The sequence below is a fragment of the Mobula hypostoma genome, chromosome 9, assembly GCF_963921235.1.
Source record: "Mobula hypostoma chromosome 9, sMobHyp1.1, whole genome shotgun sequence".
In the NCBI taxonomy this organism is placed as follows: domain Eukaryota; kingdom Metazoa; phylum Chordata; class Chondrichthyes; order Myliobatiformes; family Myliobatidae; genus Mobula; species Mobula hypostoma.
Window position 1 is genome coordinate 87,378,898 of NC_086105.1, and position 21,983 is coordinate 87,400,880.

The following is a 21,983-nucleotide window of genomic DNA, read 5'->3' on the forward strand; positions in this document are numbered from 1 at the left end:
CTGCCCTATTGAAAAAAAGACAAAGTCAGGTTACTGACAGAGCCTGCTCTTCTCAAGAAGAATCTGTTTATGTGCACCATGCCTCATTCAAAACAACTTTTAGAGGATCTTAGAATTGTAGAGATACCTGAAACTGGATAAGGCTACAAAAGCATTTCTAAAGACTGCATGTTCATCAGTAAGAGAAATCGTCTACAAATGGAGGAAATTCAGTACTGTTGCTACTCTCACTATGAGTGGGCATCCTGCAAATATCACACTAAACAGTACAATGTGCAATGCTGAAGGACGTGAAAAAGAACCCAAGGGTAATAGCAAATGACCTGCAGAAATCTCTGAAACTTGGAGTTTCTGTTCTTGTGTCCACTACGAGAAAAACTGAACAAGAATGGCATTCATGGAAGGACACAGAGGAACCAGTACTCTCCAGAGAAAAAAAAACATTGCTGCATGTCTCAAGTTTGTAAAAGACCACCTCAATGTTCCACAGTACTTCTGGAACAATGGTCTGTGGGCAGATGAGAGAAAAATTGAACTTTTTGGCAAAAGTGCACACCACTATGTTTGGAAGAAAAAAGGCACTGCACACCAACAGCAAAACCTCATCCCAACTGTGAAGCATGGTGGAAGGAGCACCATCATTTCGGGCTGCTTTACTGCCTCAGGGACTGGATAGCTTGTAATCGTTGAGGGAGCAACGAATTCAAAATTGTATCAGGACATTTTACAGGAGAATCAGGGTAGCAGTCCGTCACCTGAAGCTTAATAGAAATTGGATGATGCAACAAGACAATGATCCAAAACACAAGAGTAAATCATCAACAGAATGATTTAAAAAGAAGAAAATGTGTGTTTTAGAATAGCCAAGTCAGAGTCCAGACCTTAATCCAGTTTAGATGCTGTGGCATGACCCAAAGAGGGCTGTTCATGCAAGGTATCCCAGAATACTGATGAACTGAAAGTTTTGTATGAAGGAATTGTCAAAAATTCCTCCTCACCATTGTGCAAGTTTGATTAGCAGCTACAGGAAACATTTGTTGGAGGCCATTGCTGCTAAAGGAGCTTCTATCAGTTATTAAATACAAGGGTTTACATACTTTTTCTAGCCTGGACTGAATAATGAAAAGTACAATTGTTTGTGTGTTATTAGTTTAAGCAGAGTGTGTGTATTATTGTGACTTAGATGAAAATCAGACCACATTTTACAAGTAATTAATGCAGAAACACTTGGAGTATTGTGTCCAGTTCTGGTCACCTCACTATAGGAAGGATGTGGAAGCATTGGAAAGGGTACAGAGGAGATTTACCAGGATGCTGCCTGGTTTAGAAAGTATGCATTATGATCAGAGATTAAGGGAGCTAGGGCTTTATTCTTTGGAGAGAAGGAGGATGAAAGGAGACATGATAGAGGTGTACAAGATAATAAGAGGAATAGATAGAGTGGATAGCCAGCGCCTCTTCCCCAGGACACCACTGCTCAATACAAGAGGACATAGCTTTAAGGTAAGGGGTGGGAAGTTCAAGGAGGATATTAGAGGAAGGTTTTTTTTACCGAGAGTGGTTGGTGCGTGGAATACACTGCCTAAGTCAGTGGTGGAGGCAGATACACTAGTGAAGTTTAAGAGACTACTAGACAGGTATATGGAGGAATCTAAGGTGGGAGCTTATATGGGAGGCAGGGTTTGAGGGTCGGCACAACATTGTGGGCCGAAGGGCCTGTACTGTGCTGTACTATTCTATGTTCTATAAAAACCAAGTAATTGCAAAGGGTTCACAAATTGTCTTGCAACTGTACTTTGCTTTGAGAACACCATAAATTTAAGGGACTAAGATAATAGGCACATGGATGAAAGAAAAAATGGAGAGCTATGGGGGAGGGAAGGGTTAGATTGATGTTAGAACTGGTTAAAAGGTCAACACAACATCTTTTCCGCTGTGAACAGTATCAGATAAAACATTCTCAGAACCATTCAACAATGTTGCATTATTCAATACATGCAGGCACTAAATCGCTCTCAGCCAGTCACTCAGTATTAATATGGTCCAGTACAACTCCTGTTTCCTTGGTTCTGAAATGACTGCTAAAGCCAACATTGAACCTGTAAACTCTTGCCATAAATGTGGCAGGCAGCTGGTTAATTTGGAGTATACCTTCTTCCACTGTTTTCATTACCCAAATGTGTTTCTGAAGCATGGCCTTGAGGAACTTCCTTTACTCACAGTTATGGGCTGGGAATTTCCAAGAGTAGGCAAGGACTAGTACATACAACATGCATACACATTAAAAGACTTTGAGAACACACTTAAACTGCTTTCCTTGTCCACTTGGTAACCTTTGTAACCAAGCCAAGAATCGAGTTCCTGCTGAAAGGAGTCTAGTGTCAAGTTAAGCGAATGACATGGACTGGCCAATAGACATGGCCAAATGCAACTAGGGCCTCATTGCTGAAATGTAAACCTAGAAAGCTTTTATTGACAATGTTTACCCTGCTAGTAGATTTGGACAATTAAGGAGGCAGTGTTGATGGCCTCTGTCCAGGGCTACAGGGTGCCTGCAGCAAGTACTTCGTCTCTGAATCACACAAGAGGACAAGACAAAGGAGCAAAAGGTAAAGAAGGAAGTGACAGTATGCAGGGTGAATTCTGAGTGTGAAAAACTAAAATCAGATGCACAGGTATTACAGTTGTACAAAGGCAACTGGCCAAAGTTGACTAAAAGGGGACATTAGCATGAATGAAGTGGTTGACGCAGTGATTGAAATTTACGGGAATAATTCAGAAATACAGGATCAATTCATCCCAAAGCAGCAGCAAGGGAGGATGAGGCAACAGTGGCTGACAAAGGAAGCCAAAAACAAACAAAAGAGGGCATACAATATAGCAAAAATTAGTATTCCCAGATCACCGTTCTATCACACTGCTCAGTGCCCTACCACTCAGTGTAAGGTGTATGCTGGTTGGCCCCCCCAAAGAGCAGCACATCACACTTGTTTGCATTAAAGTCCACCTGCCATTTTTCAGCCCATTTTTCCAGATGATCCAGATCCCACTGCAAGCTTTGATAGTCTTCCTCACTGCCACTACATCGTAATCTTAGTGTAATCCACAAATTAGCTGATCCAAAAACGCAAACACGAGGAAATCCACAGATGCTGGAATTTCAAGCAACACACAAAAAATGCTGGTGAACGCAGCAGGCCAGGCAGCATCTTTAGGAAGAGGTACAGTCGACGTTTCAGGCAGAGACGTCGACTGTACCTCTTCCTAGAGATGCTGCCTGGCCTGCTGCGTTCACCAGCAACTCTTATGTGAATTAGCTGATCCAATTTACCACATCAATCCAGATCAGTGATATAGATTACAAACAATGGAACCAACACCAATCCCCTGCAGCTCACCGCCAGCAACAGGCCTCTAGTCAAAGAAGCAGCCATCTATTACTATGCTCCGGCTTCTCCCACGTAGCCTGTATCTAATCCAATTTACTAATTCATCTTGAATGCCAAGCGACTGAACCTTCTTGACTAATCTCCCATGTAGGACGTTATCAACCTCCTAAAGTCCATGTAAACATCATCCACATCCACCACCTTGTCTTCAATTTTTCTGGTAAAAAAAGGCCACGCAGACGATCCGGAATCAGTCCTTGTCTTTCCAAATAATAGAATGCTTTCCAACAACTTTCCCACTACTGATGTCAGCTTCACCAGCCCAATTTTCTGGCTTATTCTTTGAGCCTTTCTTAAACAATGGAACATTAGCTATCCTCCAATCCTCCAGCACCGAACCTTTGGCTAATGTAATTTCAAATACCTCTGCTACGGCCCCTACAACTTCTACACTAGTGTGCCACAGAGTCTGAGGGAACACCTCATCAGGCCCTGAGGATTTATCCACTCTAGTTGGCCTTCAAGACAGCAAACATCTACTCCGTAATCCTTACAGGGTTCATGACCTCTGCTACTTTGCCTCACTTCTACAGACTGCGTCCATCTCCCGAGTAAATAAAGATGCAAAAGATTCATTTAAGATCTTCCCCTTCTTTTTTTGGGTCCAGGCATAGATTACCACTCTGATCTTCCAGACGACTAATTTTGTCCCTTGCTCTCTTTTCACTCTTAATATACCCTTAGGATTATCCTTCACCTTGATGCTACAGCAACCTTGTACATTCCTCTATCCCTCCTGATTTCCTTCATGTTCTCGTGCATTTCTTGTACTCCGTAAGTACCTCATTTGTTCCTACCTGTCTGTACCTTTCACGTACCTTTTTTTATTTAATTCAACAGGGCCTCAATATCGCTCATAAAACAAGGTTCCATAAACCTGTTATCCTCTTATTCTAACAGGAACATCTAAAATACTCTCAAAAGGTGGAGCAGAGTGATTTTCCCTTTCAGGGGTCTTTTGAAGACCCTGACCTGGAGTTACACACTGACTAGGGTTCTTTGCCGGAATGGGACCCATTCTCGGTGTTTCATAACCGGCCATTGTTGTTCGGCACCCCAAGGGTTCGGCCTAAGAGTCTGCCTCTGATGTGGAAGCCTAGGATCACGGGGCTCTGGAGACAGGTGGATCGAGGGTTGGTGTGATGACAGGAGACCCATGTGTCGTCGGGAGAGTCAGAATTTTGGGCACAGAGCTTGAAAAAGCGACATGGCAGACCTTTAACATCATAAACCAGCAAGTTGTTTGTTATGTCTCCCCGCTCGCTAGGAAAATGGAGACACCTCTTTCTCCCTTATCAGGGAGAGATAGAAAGAGCCTGTGGTATGTCGAATACTGGGTGAAACGTGAAGTCTTTGGGGTAACTGCAAGTCTGTGTCTTTGCTGTTGCTTTGCGCACGCTTGAGTGCTCAGTGGTGATGCTGATGTTTTCTTTTGCCGGTGGGGAGGGGAGGGGAGGGGGGGGATTGTTGCTTGCTGCACAGGAGGGGGAGCTGGGGGTGGGGGGATTTGGAGTTCTAATATTTAACTGTCATTCATTCTTTGGGGCACTCCTCTGTTTTCATGGATGGTTGTGAAGAAAAAGCATTTCAGTATGCATACCGTATACACTTCTGACATTAAATTGTACCTCTGAAGTTTCACTTTTGAAGGTCTCCCACTTGCCAAGTACAGCTTTGCCAGAAAAAAATTGTCCCAATCCACACTTGTCAGATCCTTTCTGATGTCATCAAAATTGACCTTTTGCCAATTCAGAACCTCAACCCGAGGACCAGACTTATCTTTTCCATAATTACCTTGAAACTAATGGCATTATAATCATTATCCAGTGTTCCCCAACTCATCTGTCACCTGCCCCAACTCATTCCCTAACAAGGAATCTAGTATTGCACTCTTCTACCTACTGATTCAGGAACATATTTGACACACTCTTTCCTGTCAACCCCTTTTACAGTACATGAGTTCTAATCAATGTGGAAAGTTAAAATCACCTATCACTACCTTGTTTCTCGCAAAAGTCTGTAATCTTTCTACAAATATGCTCCTCTAAATCCCGCAAACTGTAATCTATAATATAATCCCATTAACATGGATATGTGTTTCTTATTCTTCCGTTCCGCTCATAGCCTCAGTTCAAGCTCTCCAGTCTGTCCTGTCTGAGTACAGCAGTGATATTTTCTCTAACTAGTAATGCGACCCCACCTCCTTATCACATCTATCATCTAGTCCATCACGTCTAAAACAACAGAACCCTGAAACATTGAGCTGCCAGCCAATATTCTGCAACTAATGACCACAATGTCGTAATTGCACATGCTGATCCATGCCCAAGCTCATCTGCCTTTCCTACAACACTCCTTGCATTGAAATATACACAACTCAGAATATTAGTCCCACCATGCTCAAACTTTCCATTCCTGACTTGGTATGTAGGCTTAACATCTTTCTCCACAACCACTCCACTATCTGTTCTGGTGTTCTGGTTCCCATCCCCCTGTAGCTCAAGTTTAACCCCCCCCCCACCCGTGCAGCACTAGCAACCCTCCCTCTAGTCCCCTTCTAGTTCAGATGCACGCCATCCCTTATGTACAGGTCCCACTTTTCCTGGAAGAAAGCCTAATCATTCAAAAATCTGAAGCCCTCCCTCTCCCATCATCTACTTAGCTTCTTATTAAACTGCATGATCTTCCTGAGCATTGTGGCTTTTCTCTGTTGCTTCATTCCACCCACCTCCCAAATAGGACTGGCTGCCTATACCCTTTCCCCCTCCTGGCCATCACCCAGTTACCCATGTCCTGCACATGTGTAACTACCTCCCTTGCATGTTCTGTCTAACAACCCCTCAGCCTCCCAAATGATCTGGAGTTCATCCAGTTTCAGCTCCCACTCCTTAACACAGTCTGTTAGAACCTGCTGTTGGATGCACTTCTTGTGGGTGTAGTCATCAAGTCTTCCCACATCCCACTATCCTATCTGGCATCCCCACTACTCTAGATGCGCAATGAGAAAGAAAATAAATAACAGAAGAAAACCTACCTACAGCCTATGCCTCTCCTCACTAAAGCCTCAACTCCCCACTAACACTGGCCCAATCACACTGAAATCAGCTGAAATCTAATTTTTTTTTCCCCCATTGGATCTTGCCAAGTGCCTAATTATGCACAATCCAATGTCTCCTCAAGAAATGTAGTGCACAAAATATGCCAACTGTCCCCGCTTGCTTTTAAACTCTCTCCCCCTCTACACAATCCAATGTCTCCTCAGGAATGGGAGGCAAAGAAATAGCAGATGACCATCAGTCTTCACTGTGGAAGACACCAGCAGTATGTGAGAAATTTGAGTGACGGGTGGAGAATTGAGTGCGGTTGCTATTACAAAGGAGAAGATGCTTGGGAAACTGAAAGGTACAAGAGTAGGTAAGTCACCAGGATCACATGGACTACACCCCAAAGTTTTGAAAGAGGGAATTGAAGAGATTGTAGAGGCATTAGCAGTGATCTTTCAAGAATCATTAGATTATGGAATAGTTTCAGAGGAATGGAAAATTGCAAGTGTCACTCCACTCTTCAAGGGTGGGATTTAAAGGACAGAAAATTATAGACCATAGACCAGTTAGCCTGACTTCAATAGTTAGCAACAGTTTATTAACAATGAGATTTTGGGGTACTTGGAGACACCTGATAAAATAGACCCTAGTCAACATAGTTCCCTTAAGAGGAAATCTTGCCTGACAAATCCGTTGGATTCTTTGAGGAAATAACTAGCAGAACAGACAAAGGAGAGTCAGTGGGTGTTGCTTACTTGGAATTTCAGAAGCCCTTTGACAAGGTAACATGCATGAGACAGTTAAAACAAAATCAGAGCCTATGGTGAAAAAATATTAGCATGGACAGATGATTGGCTGACTGGCAGGCGGCAAAGAGTGGGAATAAAGGGGGCATTTTCTGGTTGGCTGCCAGTGACTAGTGCTGTTCCCCAAGCTTTTGTGACTGCTTCTTTTCACATATATGTCATTGATCTGAATGACTAAATTGATGGGCCTGTGGCTAAGTTTGCAGATAATACAAGGATAGGTAGAAGGGCAGGAAGTACTGAGGAAACAGTCAGCAGAAGGACTTGACAGATTTGGAGAATGAGCCAAGAATTGGGAAATGCAGGGAAGTGTATGGTATTAGGAATAAAGGCAGAGACCACTTTCTAAATAGTGAGCTAATTCAGAAATAAAGCAAAAGGGATCTGGGAGTCCTCATACAGGATTCCTTAAAGGTTAACTTGCAGATTGAGGCGGTAGCAAGAAAAGCAAATGCAAGGTTTGCATTCTTTAAGAGCAAGGAAGTAATGCGGAGGCTTTATAAGGTATTGGTCAGATTGCATTTGGAGCATTGTGAGTTGTTTTAGGTCCCTTATCTAGGAAAGGATGTGGTGGCATTGGAGAGAGTCAAGGAGTTCATGGGAATGATCCCAGGAATGAAAAGGGAATGAGGAGTGTTTGATTGCTCTGAGCCTGTACTTGCTGGAGTTTAGAAGAATGAGGCGGTGGGGGGGGGGGGGGAGAAATCTCACTGAAATCTATTTAATATTGAAAGGCCTAGACAGAGTGGACATGGAGAGGCTTCCAATAGCGGGAGAGACTGGGACCGGAAGGCACAGCCTCAGAAAACAAGAATGTCCCTTTAGAACAGAGGTGGGAAGGAATTTCTTTAGCCAGAGGGTGGAATTCATTACCACAGATGGCTGTGGAGGCCAAGTCATATAATATAGTTAAAGTGAAGTTTAATAGGTTTCTGATCAGTAACCATGTCAAAGGTTACAGGAAGAAGGCAGGAGAATGGGGTTAAGAATAATAAATCAGCCATGATCAAATGGTTTTGGAGACTCAATGGATCAAATGGCCTAATTCTCTGTCTCATGGTCTTATGGAATTGAAGCAGAGCAGATGAACTTCATTACAGGTTTAGGGTTGTGCTGATGCAGAAGTAGTGAATTTTATCACTGCCGTCATTGAGAGATGGGTCCTGACACAGAAATTGGGTCCAGAGTTGTATGGTGAGCATTATTGCCAGAAAAAAAACATTAAGAATCATGGAAAACAAAGTGCCATTTTAGTGCAAAGATTATGCTTTAAAAATGCATATAGGAAATGGGCTCAAGAAGTATCAGCATGAAGTGATAGAGTAAGTGAGCAGGGGCTAAGGTGAGGTTCTTATAAGCACTTTCTTTTATTTCAGAGTTAGAGCAGTGGGAATGGCAATCAGCGCAGTTGAACGCTTCTCCTGCAGATTATGGGAAGATAGGGAGGCCTCACGTTTTACTGACAACTACACCTGCAAGTGCAACCAGCTACACATGTATACTTGCAGACTACAGTAATGAAGTGGAGCTAGAGCTACATGAACCCAAGATCATGCAGGAGGCTGAGGGGCTGATAGAGGACTTACAGGGAGGCAGCTGCACCTAGGTTGCAGGTAGTTAGGAGTGGGAAATTATGAGCCTGAGAATTATTTCCAAGGTGACAAACAAACTGATTAAAGCAAAGCAGTGAAGGTGATGCATTTGTATCTTAAGTTGTTGACAAGGATCCCTATGGTAGGCTCATCCAGAAAGTCATTAGCATAGGATCTTTGGAAAATAGACCACATGGATTAAAAAAATAATTGGCTTTCCAATAGAAGGCAGAGTGTGGGAGTAGATGGTCAGCAACACCAAGATCGGCTCTTGGTAATTTTTATAATGAACTTAGATGAGGAAGCGAAGGGTGGGTTAGTAAATTTACAGATGACACAAAGTTGCTGGTGTTGGGGATAGTGTAGAAGGATGTCATAAGCTACAGCGGATATAGGCAGGCTGCAAAGCTGGGCAGAGTGCCAGATGCACTACAAGCTTGAAAAGATCAAACCTGAAAGCAGACTACAAGGTTAATAGCAGAATTCTTAAAATGTGGAGTAACAGAGACATCTTGGGGTCCAGGTCCAAAGATCCACAACATTGCTCTACAATTGAGGACCGGAGGATAAATACAGGGCCCTGGTGGAGGCAAGCTGAATCATCTGCAGCTCAACATCAGTAAGACAAAGGAGATGGTGATGGACATTAACAAGACTAAGCCTGCACTGCTCCCTGTTACCACTGGTGGTGAGGACATGGATGTGGTGAGGACCTACAAGTACCTGGGGGTGCACCTGGATGACAGACTTGAGTGGAGCATCAATATAAAGACTGTATGAGAAAGCCTAGAGTCATCTTTACTTCCTGAGATGACTGAGGTCCTTTGGAGTATGCAGGCCTCTCATTCATATGTTCTACCAGTCTGTTGTCGCCAGTACAAGCTTCTATGCAGTGGTATGCTGGGGCAATGGCATCAACATGGGTGATGCCAACAGATGACTGAAACACAATGTTTTGCTAATTTAATAGTTTCATGTCAATTACATCTTGTCTGTGAGGTACAATCTACTAGTTTGCAGATGTGTGGATAGACAGAAATTGGCTAGTTGATAGAATAGGCAAATCACAGCATGAAAATGAACACAGAACTGCTTGGCGAGAAGGACAATTCAAAAAGGCACACAGAGCAAAGGGAGTACAACTTCAACATAAATTGCAGGGCAGGTTGAGGAAGCTGTTAATAGTATATGGAATCCTGAGCTGTTAAAATAATGTCCAGGAATACAATGCCAAGGAGGTCATAAGACTTTTTCCCCAAATCACTGGCTTGGCCACATGTGGAATAATAGGTCTGATTCTAGGTACTATACTTCTGGAGCGACAATGTGTGGAAGAAGTTTGCCAAAAGGATTCTAGCAATGAATTAGTTCTGTGGATACACTAAGGTTACTATTGTTCAAACAAGAGAGATTATAAGATGTGGTAGGAAACATCAAAAATCCATCCAGGGTAGTGTAGGTTGTGAAAAACCAGTCCCAATACAAAGGGAGTCAAGAACCAAAAGACACCTCTTCTTGACAACCCTCTACAGTCAAAGATGACTTGCTTTCACTTCAGATCTGTGAATTTTGATGTGTGTGTGAGGAGGTTACTCAGCTTCTGCCACAGGTGAGACACCAGGAGGTAATTTATCAGTTGCACTGAGCTTCTTTGTGTTCCTGAAAAATGAATGAGGTTCACAATGCTATCCGAAATTCTTCTTCATTGTATAGTGATGGGTAAGGGAATCTCATGAGACAAAGGAGATGCAATGCTTAAGATTTTGAGAACATCCTTGAATCACTTCTTCTGTACAACAGGTACACTTACTGTAATGGAGCTTCAAATAAAGCATCGGTTTTGATAGACTGATGATGTGTATATGGAATGATTTGTCCAAAGTAAAAATTGATCTCTAACACTTGCGACAACAGAGTGTGAAGTTGCCAATACTTATCAATAGGTTCGTTTAACAAGCCAATTGACTTATGTCAGAAACAAAAATGCAGAATGAACTCGACTAGTCAACCAGGAGCTGTGCTAAGAGAAACAAGTCAACATTTTGATCAGCAATCCTTAATCCTTCCTCAGAACTAAGGTGAAAAAGTGTTTGATGTTCTTAGGCCTTCAGATGGATTGGGGGTGGGGGGGGGGAGAATAGTCTGATCCAAGCAGTGTTAGAATAAGGAGATGCTCCTTTAAAACTGAGATGAGAAGGAATTTCTTCAGCCAGATCATCGTGAATCTGTGGAATTCATTGCCACAGATGATCACGGAGGTAGTCATTGGGTATATTTAAGGCAGAGGTTGATTTGTTCTTGATCACTGAGATGCAGAAGGTAGGAGAATGAGTTTAGAAAAAAAGTCATGATTCAATGGTAAAGCAGACTCCATAAGATACAAGAGCAGGATTAAGCCATTTAGCACATCAAGTCTGCTCTGCTATTCAGTCGTGGCCATAGTAGTTAGTAGTAGCATAGTAGTTAGCACAACGCTTTATAGCTTCAGCAACCCAGGCTCAATTCCCACCACTGCCTATAAGGAGATCGTATTTTCTCCCCATGACCGCATGGGTTTCCTCCAGGTGCTCCAGTTCCCTCCCACATTCCAAAGACGTACCTGTTGGCAGGTTAATTGGTCACTGTAAATTGTCCCATGATCAGGCCGAATTAAGTTGGGGGATTGCTGGGTGGAGTGGCTGGAAGGGCCAACTCCACACTATTTCTCAATAAATAAAAAGTAACACCAATCAGGTGATAAAGAACAAGTATAATCATTAGCAAGACATTTTAAAGAAATTGAGTGAGATTTCAATGACATCCACATTTTCCTCATTAGAACCTTACTGTTGGAGAAGGATTGAACAGAAAGGTTGATTTGATTGCAGACATTATACGCAATGCCAATAGTCTCGTGTGTCAGTAAACATGATAACTTGGAGCTTAATCTTTCAAATATACATCAGCACAAGACAGCTTCAACAAATGTTGAGGTCATAGTTATTCTGTGGTGGAAGTGATGAAGGCTGAAACATTTCCTACTTTCCAAGTAAATGAGCTCCACAAGTCAAAAGCTCATTGCAGAGGTGCAGCAGCACAAGAAAAAGGACAACAGCCAAGTTGTACACTCAGTAGTAGTGAAAGTATGGCATAAGCTGCCAGCTGAGGTGGTGGATGCAGGTTCAAATACAGCATTTAAGTTTGGATATCTGCATGAATGAGAATAGTATAGAGGGCTCTGGTCCAGGCAGATGAGACTAGGCAGAAGAACAGGTCAGCACAGACTGGATGGTATGAAGAGCCTGTTTCTGTGCTGTGAGTGCTCTACGATTCTACAATTTACTTTCCTTTATTGGCTAAGGCACAACATGATCAGTCTGCCTTTGTATTTTAAACACAAAATAACAATTGGGCTTCATATGGAACAGCCCCATCACACACATCAGCTTAAATCTAACTATTTTTCCGACTGATAAAAGGTCAATATGAAGATTTAACTTGTTTCTTTGCACAGAAGCTGCATGAGCATTTCCAGCATTGTTTTTATTTTATATTTCAACATCTGCAAGATTGTGATTTCCATAACATGTATAGTTCTAATAATGAAAATATCACTAAAACTCTCCGCCAACTACGAATACCATTACATTTGTCTGATGAGGAGATTGCCAAGCCTGGAAATGTGTTGGAACAGAGAAGACCAAGATGAGACGTGTCTAGAATTATGTCAGATCTAGATCAAATGAGAAGGAAGTAGAAACATACTTATAAAAATTTGTGTTCCTGCTTTTTGTTTGTCTTCGCCAGAACCTCTGATGTCCCAGTTAAAGTGGTGTCATTCTCAGTCCTCATGTACTGCAAGTGAGTTGAGTGTTTTACAAATTTCACAACACATGCCGGTGATAATAAACCTGATTCTGAATTTCTTCTGATAACTCCATTACAAACATGTCAGGGTGGATGCCACTTAGGAGCCAGGGAAGTGCGAGCTGGTAGAGTTCGAAGGACAGGTGGGGAGGTGGCTAGTCAGGACTGGGGCAAGCAAATGGGGGTTGGGGGGACTATGTGAATGTGGGCACTCCCGGAGGGAGGCACCGGCATCTGTGCACTGGGGATGTCTCCTTGACTGGTGATGAAGCGTCTGCAGATTGGTTGCCAAGCTTGGCAAACACCACAACATCAAACACCTCAACCCGAGCCACCAATATTCACCAGCATCCTAGAGAACTACGAGGTAAGACAACTGCGGTTTGTTGATTTATCTTATTACTAGCAGCTTTGTGTAAAAAAAAGTTACTTAATACATTAAGAGTCCATAGGACACTCAAAGCTGCTACATAGGTTGACTGTGTGGTTAAGGCGGCATATGGTGCATTGGCCTTCAACTGTGGGATTGAGTTCAAGAGCTGAGAGGTAATGTTATTGCTGTATAGGACCCTGGTCAGACCCCACTAGGATGTGGAAACTATAGAAAGAATGCAGAGGAGGTTTACAAGGATGTTGCTTGGATTGGGGAGCATGCCTTACGAGAATAGGTTGAGTGAACTTGGCCTTTTCTCCTTGGAGTGATGAAGGATGATAGGTGATCTGATAGAGATGTACAAGATGAGAGGCACTGATCGTGTGGACGGTCAGAGGCTTTTTCCCCAGGGCTGAAATGGCTAACATGAGGGGGCGCAGTTTTAAGGTGCCTGAAAGTAGGTATAGAGGGGGTGTCAGGGTTAAGTTTTTTTATGCAGAGAGTGGTGAATGTGTGGAGTGCTGCCAATGACGGTGGTGGAGGCAGATACGATAGGGATAGGGTCTTTTAAGAAACTCTTGGTTAGGTACATTGAGCTTGGAAAAATAGAGGGCTATGGGTAACCCTAGGTAATTTCTAAAGTAAGTACATGTTTGGCACAGCATTGTGGGCCGAAGGGCCTGTATTGTGCTGTAGGTTTTCTATGCTTTCTATGTTACTTCCCTTCACATCAATAACTAAAGAGAATTGCTTTAAGCAATTAAGCAGGATTTGAAGACTTCTGTTTTCAAAAAAAATCTTGAGTGGGACAGGAATAAAAACTGAGACAGGAGAAAACCTTAGTGCAACTTAAGATGCATATGTGATATAGGTAATAGAGCTGCTTAAAAGTGGAATTCATTTAATACAGGGGTTCCAACTTTTTCTATGGCATGGGCTCCTACCATTAATCAAGGGGTCCCTGGAACCCAGGTTGGACACTGCTGATTTAGCAACTCTTCACCCCCTCCCCAACCACTATGAAATAGAATATAGAAATAGCTGACCTACAATTCAATTGCATCAGTCATGTCATTTTTATTTTACACAAAAAGGTCTATCCAAGAGTTTTCCCAATCCAAACTGCATGACTGTAATATCTCCATTGAGTATTTTTGGTATTTTACTAAAGTAGCCACAACACAGCAATAGTCAATGAACTTAAACTGGAAAAGTAGACTTTTCTTGTTTACTTAGTATTTAGCATTATCCTCCATAATATAGAAGCTTCACGCACTGCAGTCTTACATTTTGTGATGCAGCACGGAACAGGCCATCCCAGCCAAGTGACTCCAGCAAACCCCAAAAACCCGAGCCTAGTCGCAGGACAACTCACAATGACCTACTAACCTACCCAGCCTATAGGAGGAAGCCCAAGGACCTGGAGAAAACCTAGACATTCCACAGGGAGACTTCACAGAATTGCGCTGGAATTGAACTCTGGACTCGGGAACACCTCCAACCACTACGCTACCATGGCATCTTGACTGACTTTCGTCAATTGTCAACTCCTTAATCTTTCACTTAAGAATATTTCCAGATGCTGGAAATCTGAAATAAAGAAAAATTCTGTTCAGTTAGCTAGATACAGCAAGTTACAAATGCTAAATATCACTATAGAAGTGGTCAGATCTAAATGCTACAATCAGATTGCTCCACGCCAGTATCTCTCAAATGGTTCTGAGGCAATTTTATTCATTTAACATCACAATTGAAGCTCATAATCAAGTGATTGATTTGTGAGCACAAATCTGAATGAGTACATTTATACTGAAACAATTCTCGGTCAATAGAATCTTCAAAGAAAATTGCTCAAACTTGTTCTGCTCTATCTTGCTTTCCACACTATCATCCTACCCATAAGAGACTGGGTATATGTACTTCAAAAGGAGAAATTTCCCATGCACATCCACTGGATGGTGGCCTGCTGGCCAGGTCAATACAAGGAACACCAAGGATTCTGCCCCAGAATAATTCAGTACTTTATTTATGAGCAGGTATGTGGGAACACTAACACAACCACGTACAAGCTCCTCAAAATTATACTCTCCTTACTAGCAAATGTAACACTGCTCCTATCCACCAAATCCAAATTCAGAACCTTCTACCCAACAGCACTCAAGAGATTCCAAAAGGTGGCTCAAAACCAAGAATTAGGAGCATTCTAGAAAGTTAAAAAATCAGGGTGACTCTGGTTGGGTCACAAAACTGCTTACAAAATTTCAACCATTTTTGACAACTATTGTGTAAAAATTGGATTAAATGAAGTAAGACATGCCAATTTTCAAATAGCAATTGACACAAAAGATTCCAACACGTGGAAAATTCTGAAACTGTCTCAAAAATTACAATTCCTTCAAGTGTAATTTAGATTTCATTAGTGAAAAAATGCACATTTCCCATCTTCAATGGAAACTAAAGCCAGGAGGATTAACTGCTGAGGAATTGTGTTTTTTTTAAAAAAAGGAAAATCTTATGAAAATGTGCATACACTATACACACAATCTTTACCAAATTAAAGGAACCCCCACTAGAATGTCTTTGTCCCATACTACACCAATGCCAAATGAGGAGCACTTTGTAAAAATTGGAATCTACACAAGTCTGCTGAGTCAAGCAAAACTCATTAAAGAGATTTCACCACCCAGCCATAAGAGCTGGCTTTCTACATATTGTTAGTGCAAGATCAGGTTTCTAGTATATTACATTGTATGTTTTTAACAAATAGATACACTGAAACAAACAGGAGGAACACACTGGATGACTAAACAAATGGAATACAAAGCCTTGGTAAAACTTCTGAGACTAGAATTGTAAGCATATAACAAAAGCCCCTTACTTGCCATTACTTCAAACATTCAGAGTTGATGCCCGAAACTGTTTCTCCCAGACAAAGCAGAGAAAAAATTTGACAGCTATTAAATAGTAATGACAGAAGATTCAAATTTTTAAAAATCTGATGGAATAATTAAAAGTACACCTTCCCCCAACAAAACAAAAGGCTTGCTTCAACTTAGTCTCACATTAAATAAGCACACAGACCTACTACTTGCAAATGGCCAACTACTTTCCATTAACAAATTTAAAAAAAATTACAGGTCAATTGGATGTGACAGATTTGTTGGGACAATTAGAAAACTTAGTCTGGTGAGATTATACTACAGAATCCAGCAGCACAGAAACTGGACCTTTGGCTCACATCAGCCCTGCCAACATTTTTGCCCATCTACACCAAATCCATTTGCCTGCCCACATTAGGTTCATTCCCACTGGCTTCCTTACACAAGCACCTGACTCATTTAGTATCCCTTCTTAAACCTTCTCTGACCTCTTCAAACAAAAACTCAAGCAAATTAGAGAGACAGGACTTCCCCCCCACCCCCCACACACAAAGCCCTACTCCATGATTGACCCCCTACCATTCCAAATCCAATTCTTTGGATCTTTTGCAACAGTTTTCCTACCAGTACAGTTATCTGGCTGATCCTTGCTGCCTCTTTAAAGGAAAAGACTAGTTATCCTCCAAGCATCTGTACCTTGGCAATAGCTATTAAAGATACAACTATCTGCCAGTGCCCCAGCCATCTCCTCACTTGCATCATATAACAACCTGAAAGATCACATCCAGCCCTAGGAATTCATCACCTACACGTCCAAAACTATCCAAAATCTTCTAATTACCAAGTTGCTCCAGGTTATCCCTCTGATCCCAAGGAGAAGTGCTCTTTCCCTGGCCACCTTCCTGCTAAACTTGGAAGGTCTGGGGATTCTCCTTGATCTTATTTGCCAATTTGACCTTTTTTCAAATCTCCAATTTCTTTCCTGCATTTCCTAAAGCCTCCCTCAATCCCAATTACTTATACCCGCCATGTTACCTTGATTTCCTCCCAATCCGCAGACGTTAATTCGCCTCAAAACAATTGTTTCTTCTTAAGTAGATACACACAGATCACAAGTAAAATGTACAATCAATACAAGAGATATAAAGGAATTACAACATTATGTAAGAGACATTTATTCATGAACTATGCAGGAAAGTACAAAGCATTCTCTGAAGAGATCTACTTCCATAAATCTGTTAGAGTATTCAAAGATAAAAAAAAGGCTCATTATACATTGTAGGTGAGGAGAGGGGTGGTGATGCTTTGCAAACCGTATCTGAACTAGAAATTCATTTGCGCAGTTTAACATTAAATTACAGAACTTAAACATTACTAAAAGGGCTTGCAATTATATATATATTGGCACAATTCCAAGACTTGTTTTTCCCTATTCTAAGAATGCAATAGGTCAATAGAGATCACATTTCAACTTCCTGGCATATACCACTCAAAACTAACCTATATACCAAGCATGTAAAAGTTCCTTCCAAATACACCCCAAAGGCAGCACAGTCAACCCGGGGTTAGCATTATGTTATTACAGTTCGGGGCATTGGAGTTCAAGCCCAGCGTCCTCTGTGGACTGCATGGGTTTCCTCCGGGTGCTCCAGTCTCCTCCCACAGTCCAAAGACACAGGTTGGTGGGCAATTGTAAAACGGCTGGGATTAAATGGGGTTTACTGGCAGTACAGCTCAAGGGACTAAACAGGCCTATTCCGCACTGCACTGCATCTCTCAATAAACTGTACAACATAAATTGCTTTCCTTCAAATAAGCCTTCCGCACAGCTCTCCTTTACTTTTGTTATTAGAATACAGCAGTTACGCAGAAATGTAAAAAATGTACACAAAATTTCAGATGCAATTACAATTTTTATAAACTATCTACCCCCAAAGCCACCCCTCTCAGATCTACCCCCTCCCCCATTACATTCCAAATTATACTGCTGCACCATCATACACTGATCCCCATGGGACAAATATCCCGGATCTACCTCACCCAAGTAGGAAGTTTGAGAAATTCGAAAACTGTCAAAGCTCACACTCCAAACTTCTTCAGTTAGCTAGTCAGTTTCCTTTGTCTTGTCAGGGATGCACAAACACTGCTATGCAAGCATCATTAACACAAGTTATTCTGTGTGAATATTTTCCAATACAGCTAATGCTAATTTTCCTGGATGTGGTGGTTTAAGCAAAAAAAAAACCACCAAATATTGATGACTCAACAAAACTAATAACCACAAATTATATCATTTGCCTTACTGGTTGCACAAAAAATGTCAGTCATAAACTGCATAGAAGGGAAGTCATGCATCCCACGAAAATGACCCTTCTATGGAAACTACTCTTGAATAACATCTAACCGTTCCAGACATTATTAACTCCCCTGTAAAAGAAAATGTTTCATGATAGCAATCCCAACTTCACTTTTTGCTAATAAATAACCTTGTCACATTTCACTTTAAAAGTGGTCACATTAACCATTTTCTCCACGCATGTATCATCTTTCACTATTTAATTTTAAAGTTCAGGCGTTTTACACAAAACATCAGGCTTCTAGGCCTATTATTCCACCAGTGAGGGGCGCCCACCGTACCTATCCCTAAATGAACGAAGGAAACATCCCCTCTACATCTGTCACTTACTGCACACGAAGAGCTCCACCAGCATCGGCCGATTATTATCAAGTGACAGACTCCACCCATTTCCCTCCCCCTTGTAACACCATGCATCAGTTTGCCGGGGAGAGGCACCAAATATTACCAGTGGACTTCAGCTTGGGAGATATACCGCACATCTGCCCAGCGACGTGCCAAAACGGAGTTCTGTCCAATATACCTGGCCACCGCTGTGCCAATCAAAAGGGCCTCACCATATATTTGCCCAACAGCCTATCGATCCCTGAGCTTCCATGGTATCTCTATTTGTCCCGATACCAGGTAAGGCTCCGCCAGCATCCGTCGCTGTAAGTAGCTAGTCTTGTACCAGTGCAGAAGCCTCCCTTTGCATCACTCACCAGGATAGTGAGGGGCAGAGAAACTGTTCTCACCGTACAGAAACCGCCCTCAGACCCAGCCCTACCCTACCCGGCCCGGCCCGGCCCGGCCCAGCCAGGCGCAGCATTTACCTTCCTCTTCCTGCTCTCCGCAGTCCCGCTCCACACAAAGCACTGGTAAATCACTCGCAGGCTCTGCTTCCAATTGTCCGCCTTAAAACTGTTCACATGGGAGCACCCGGCCGGACTCATGACAGGAGCCGCACCACAAGCACTGCCGCCACCGCGCAACCTCGGGCCACAATCTATCCCCGCACTGCCACCTCCTTCGCCAACCCGTTTTCTGCCCCCCCAAAGTACCGCCCGCCGCCGTCGCGGCTCCGATTATTTATATGAAGAAAAAGCCCATAGCGTCGGCAAAGGATGATGGTCGTCAGGCGATAGCGGCACGGGGGGGGGAGGGGAGCAGACCAGCCGCACTGCCGGAAAATACGCCCACTCCTTCTATTCTCATTGGCTCAGTGCCAACTCCCCTTGACCCAATTGCAGCTCTGATTGGTCACCAACCCATCCGTCAGCTGTCGGTCCAGGTAAGCTTCGTTTTTCAGGAGGTGGAGAACAAACTCACAGTGCCGCCGGAATTACCTCCTAGTTTTCTGTCTTGATTGGACAATTTTCTTTCCTTTTCATCCAGTTTTTCCTCCGATTGGTTGGTTGCATGTCCATCATTGGGAGGAGCTGTATTTGAATTTGCATGCCATGCTTCCGGTTCCTGTTGTAAGCGTTTCCTGTAAATGGTGAGGCGGCGCTGGGTCGCCTGTTACTGCTTCACAGTTCTGGGAGTAGGTGCTTGGTTTTCGCCTGTCCTTAGCTAGAAGAATTTTGAAAATGGAATAGGCAATCAGCACCTATCATTTTTCCTCCTTTGCCTTCACTTTTGTCAGTTATCGTGGTGATGTAGTCATGGATGCCGTGGGAAGTGAGGTTTTAGGCCGGTGTCTGTGGATTTATACGCACACGCCACTATTTTGAAATAATCCCGTTACGTGATCTTCGCCATCGCCGCCCGAGGTTCTGTGTTGACATTTCAGGCAGTTTAGGAAGTGGGTAATTGAAAGAGAAAAGGCTAATATTTCTGCTTATTTTTAATCTATCCATCCATGTTCTATTGGCCAAGTCGAGCGCTTATTACCCATCCACAGTATACTTTAAAGAGGTTAATGCTGCCTCTTGCCATAGCTAACAACACATTTTATGCAGAACACGCGCTGATGAGTATTAATGACAAAATAATGCAGTTTAAAGGTTGTGAGATAAATGTTGGCTGTGGTATTGGTTTATAGGATATTTTTTCCTGGCAGGGCTTTGAATTAGCATCTGGCTGTACAAAACAGAAATTTTTTTTTCTTCAGAGGATGAAATTTGTAGCCTTCACCCCCTGGCTTTTGTCACACTTTATAGCAATGTGTCACCGTAATTGATGGTGAAATCATCCACCTTGTTTGGGAATAATATCACCATGTAGCTATAGTGAAATAATTGAGGCTGTAAAATAAATGTTTCTGCCTCCATTACAGAAGGTGTAGTAGTAGGAAAAGAAATCAAGGGTCTTGTGAGACCGAGGAACAAAGTATTTTGTGTCATTAAGAGAAAGACAAATTGAAAGGACAAAAAAGCCACACAAATTTACTGACAGCCTGTAATGAGTTAAAAAACAAGTATTTATACAGAACAAGCATTCATGAGAACTAATGACAGAATGATGTAGTGAACTATAGTTAAGGTTGTGAGGTAAAAGTTAGCTGTGGCATTGGGTTATAGGATATTTTACCCTGACAGGGCTTTGAATTAGCAACTGGTTGTATAAGAACAGGAATCCATTTATCTTCCTCAGCAGGAAATCTGCAGGCCTCACCCACTCTTGTCTTTTGTCACACGGAGCCCACTGATGCAGTTTTAAATCAGTGGGCACATTAGTGCTGATCTTCCAAAGTTTCCTGGATACTAAAATGGTCCTGGTATTTTACTGGGCAGCAAAAATAATACCCTTTTAAAAATAAAAGGGAAGTTAGGTACCAAACCATAACCAATCAGCATGTTCTATTAGCATGTGTAATGGACCTTAACATTCTTCTGGTGTGATCAGAATGGATAAAGCCAACACAGGCAAAAATATGTTTGAAAACTTTGAGTTTGCAGTGACTGGAGTAAACACAGGGAACAGGAATACATTTAATGTAAAGTATGTGCAATTTAAAAGGCAGATGTTGAGATGCCACGTGAAGGATTGTTTCTGGATTGGCACAGGGAGATACAGCATGGAAGTGTGATCCTTGGCCACAGGATCTGAAATGCCTATTAATTACTCATTTACGGTAATTCTACATTAATCCCACTTCTATTCTCCCCACACGCACAGCAATTTCCCTTTCATTCTATCCTTCACCTGTACACTAGGGACAATTTACACTGACCTGTTAACCTACCGACCCTCAAGATAGGGAAGCCCATCTGGTCAGAGGGAGAATGTGCAGCAGTGCTGAATATGTGGATTGAACCTGGGTCTCTGACATTGTGAGGCTCAATTAGTGTGTCGCTGTGCTGCTTTCATAAACACAGACTATCAAGAGGATAGAAAGTAGAGAATGGGTTAAAACTGGCTGCTTTCAGAGCTGTGATAATTTTCAGTTATTCGCAATTTATGTTATTGACTTAAATGAAGAGTAAGGATGTGACATGACCAAGTTCACAAATGATACTCTTAAGAAAGGAGGAAGGCCGCAGAAAGGAAATTATAGATCAGTTAGTCTGACCTCAGGGGTTGGGAAGATGTTGGAGTCATTTATTAAGGATGATGTTATGGAGTACTTGGTGACACAGGAGAAGATAGGACAAAGTCAGCATAGTTTCCTTAAGGGAAAATTTTGCCTGATGAACCTGTTGGAATTCTTTGAGATT

At 42.3% G+C, this 21,983-nt stretch overlaps 1 protein-coding gene across 3 annotated transcripts in view; it reads right to left on the reverse strand.

The window, feature by feature from the left end:
- The window catches only part of usp22 (ubiquitin specific peptidase 22), a 221,793-nt gene extending 202,179 nt beyond the window's left edge, over positions 1–19,614 (reverse strand). The window contains exon 1 of one of the 3 annotated variants that reach the window (XM_063058610.1): positions 19,158–19,614. In XM_063058610.1, coding sequence (XP_062914680.1) covers positions 19,158–19,277 — 120 coding nt within the window. In that variant the 5' untranslated portion in view covers positions 19,278–19,614. The remainder of the gene's footprint in view (positions 1–19,157) is intronic. The other 2 variants (XM_063058609.1, XM_063058612.1) reach the window with 2 other exon arrangements.
- Between the last annotated feature and the right edge of the window lie 2,369 nt (positions 19,615–21,983).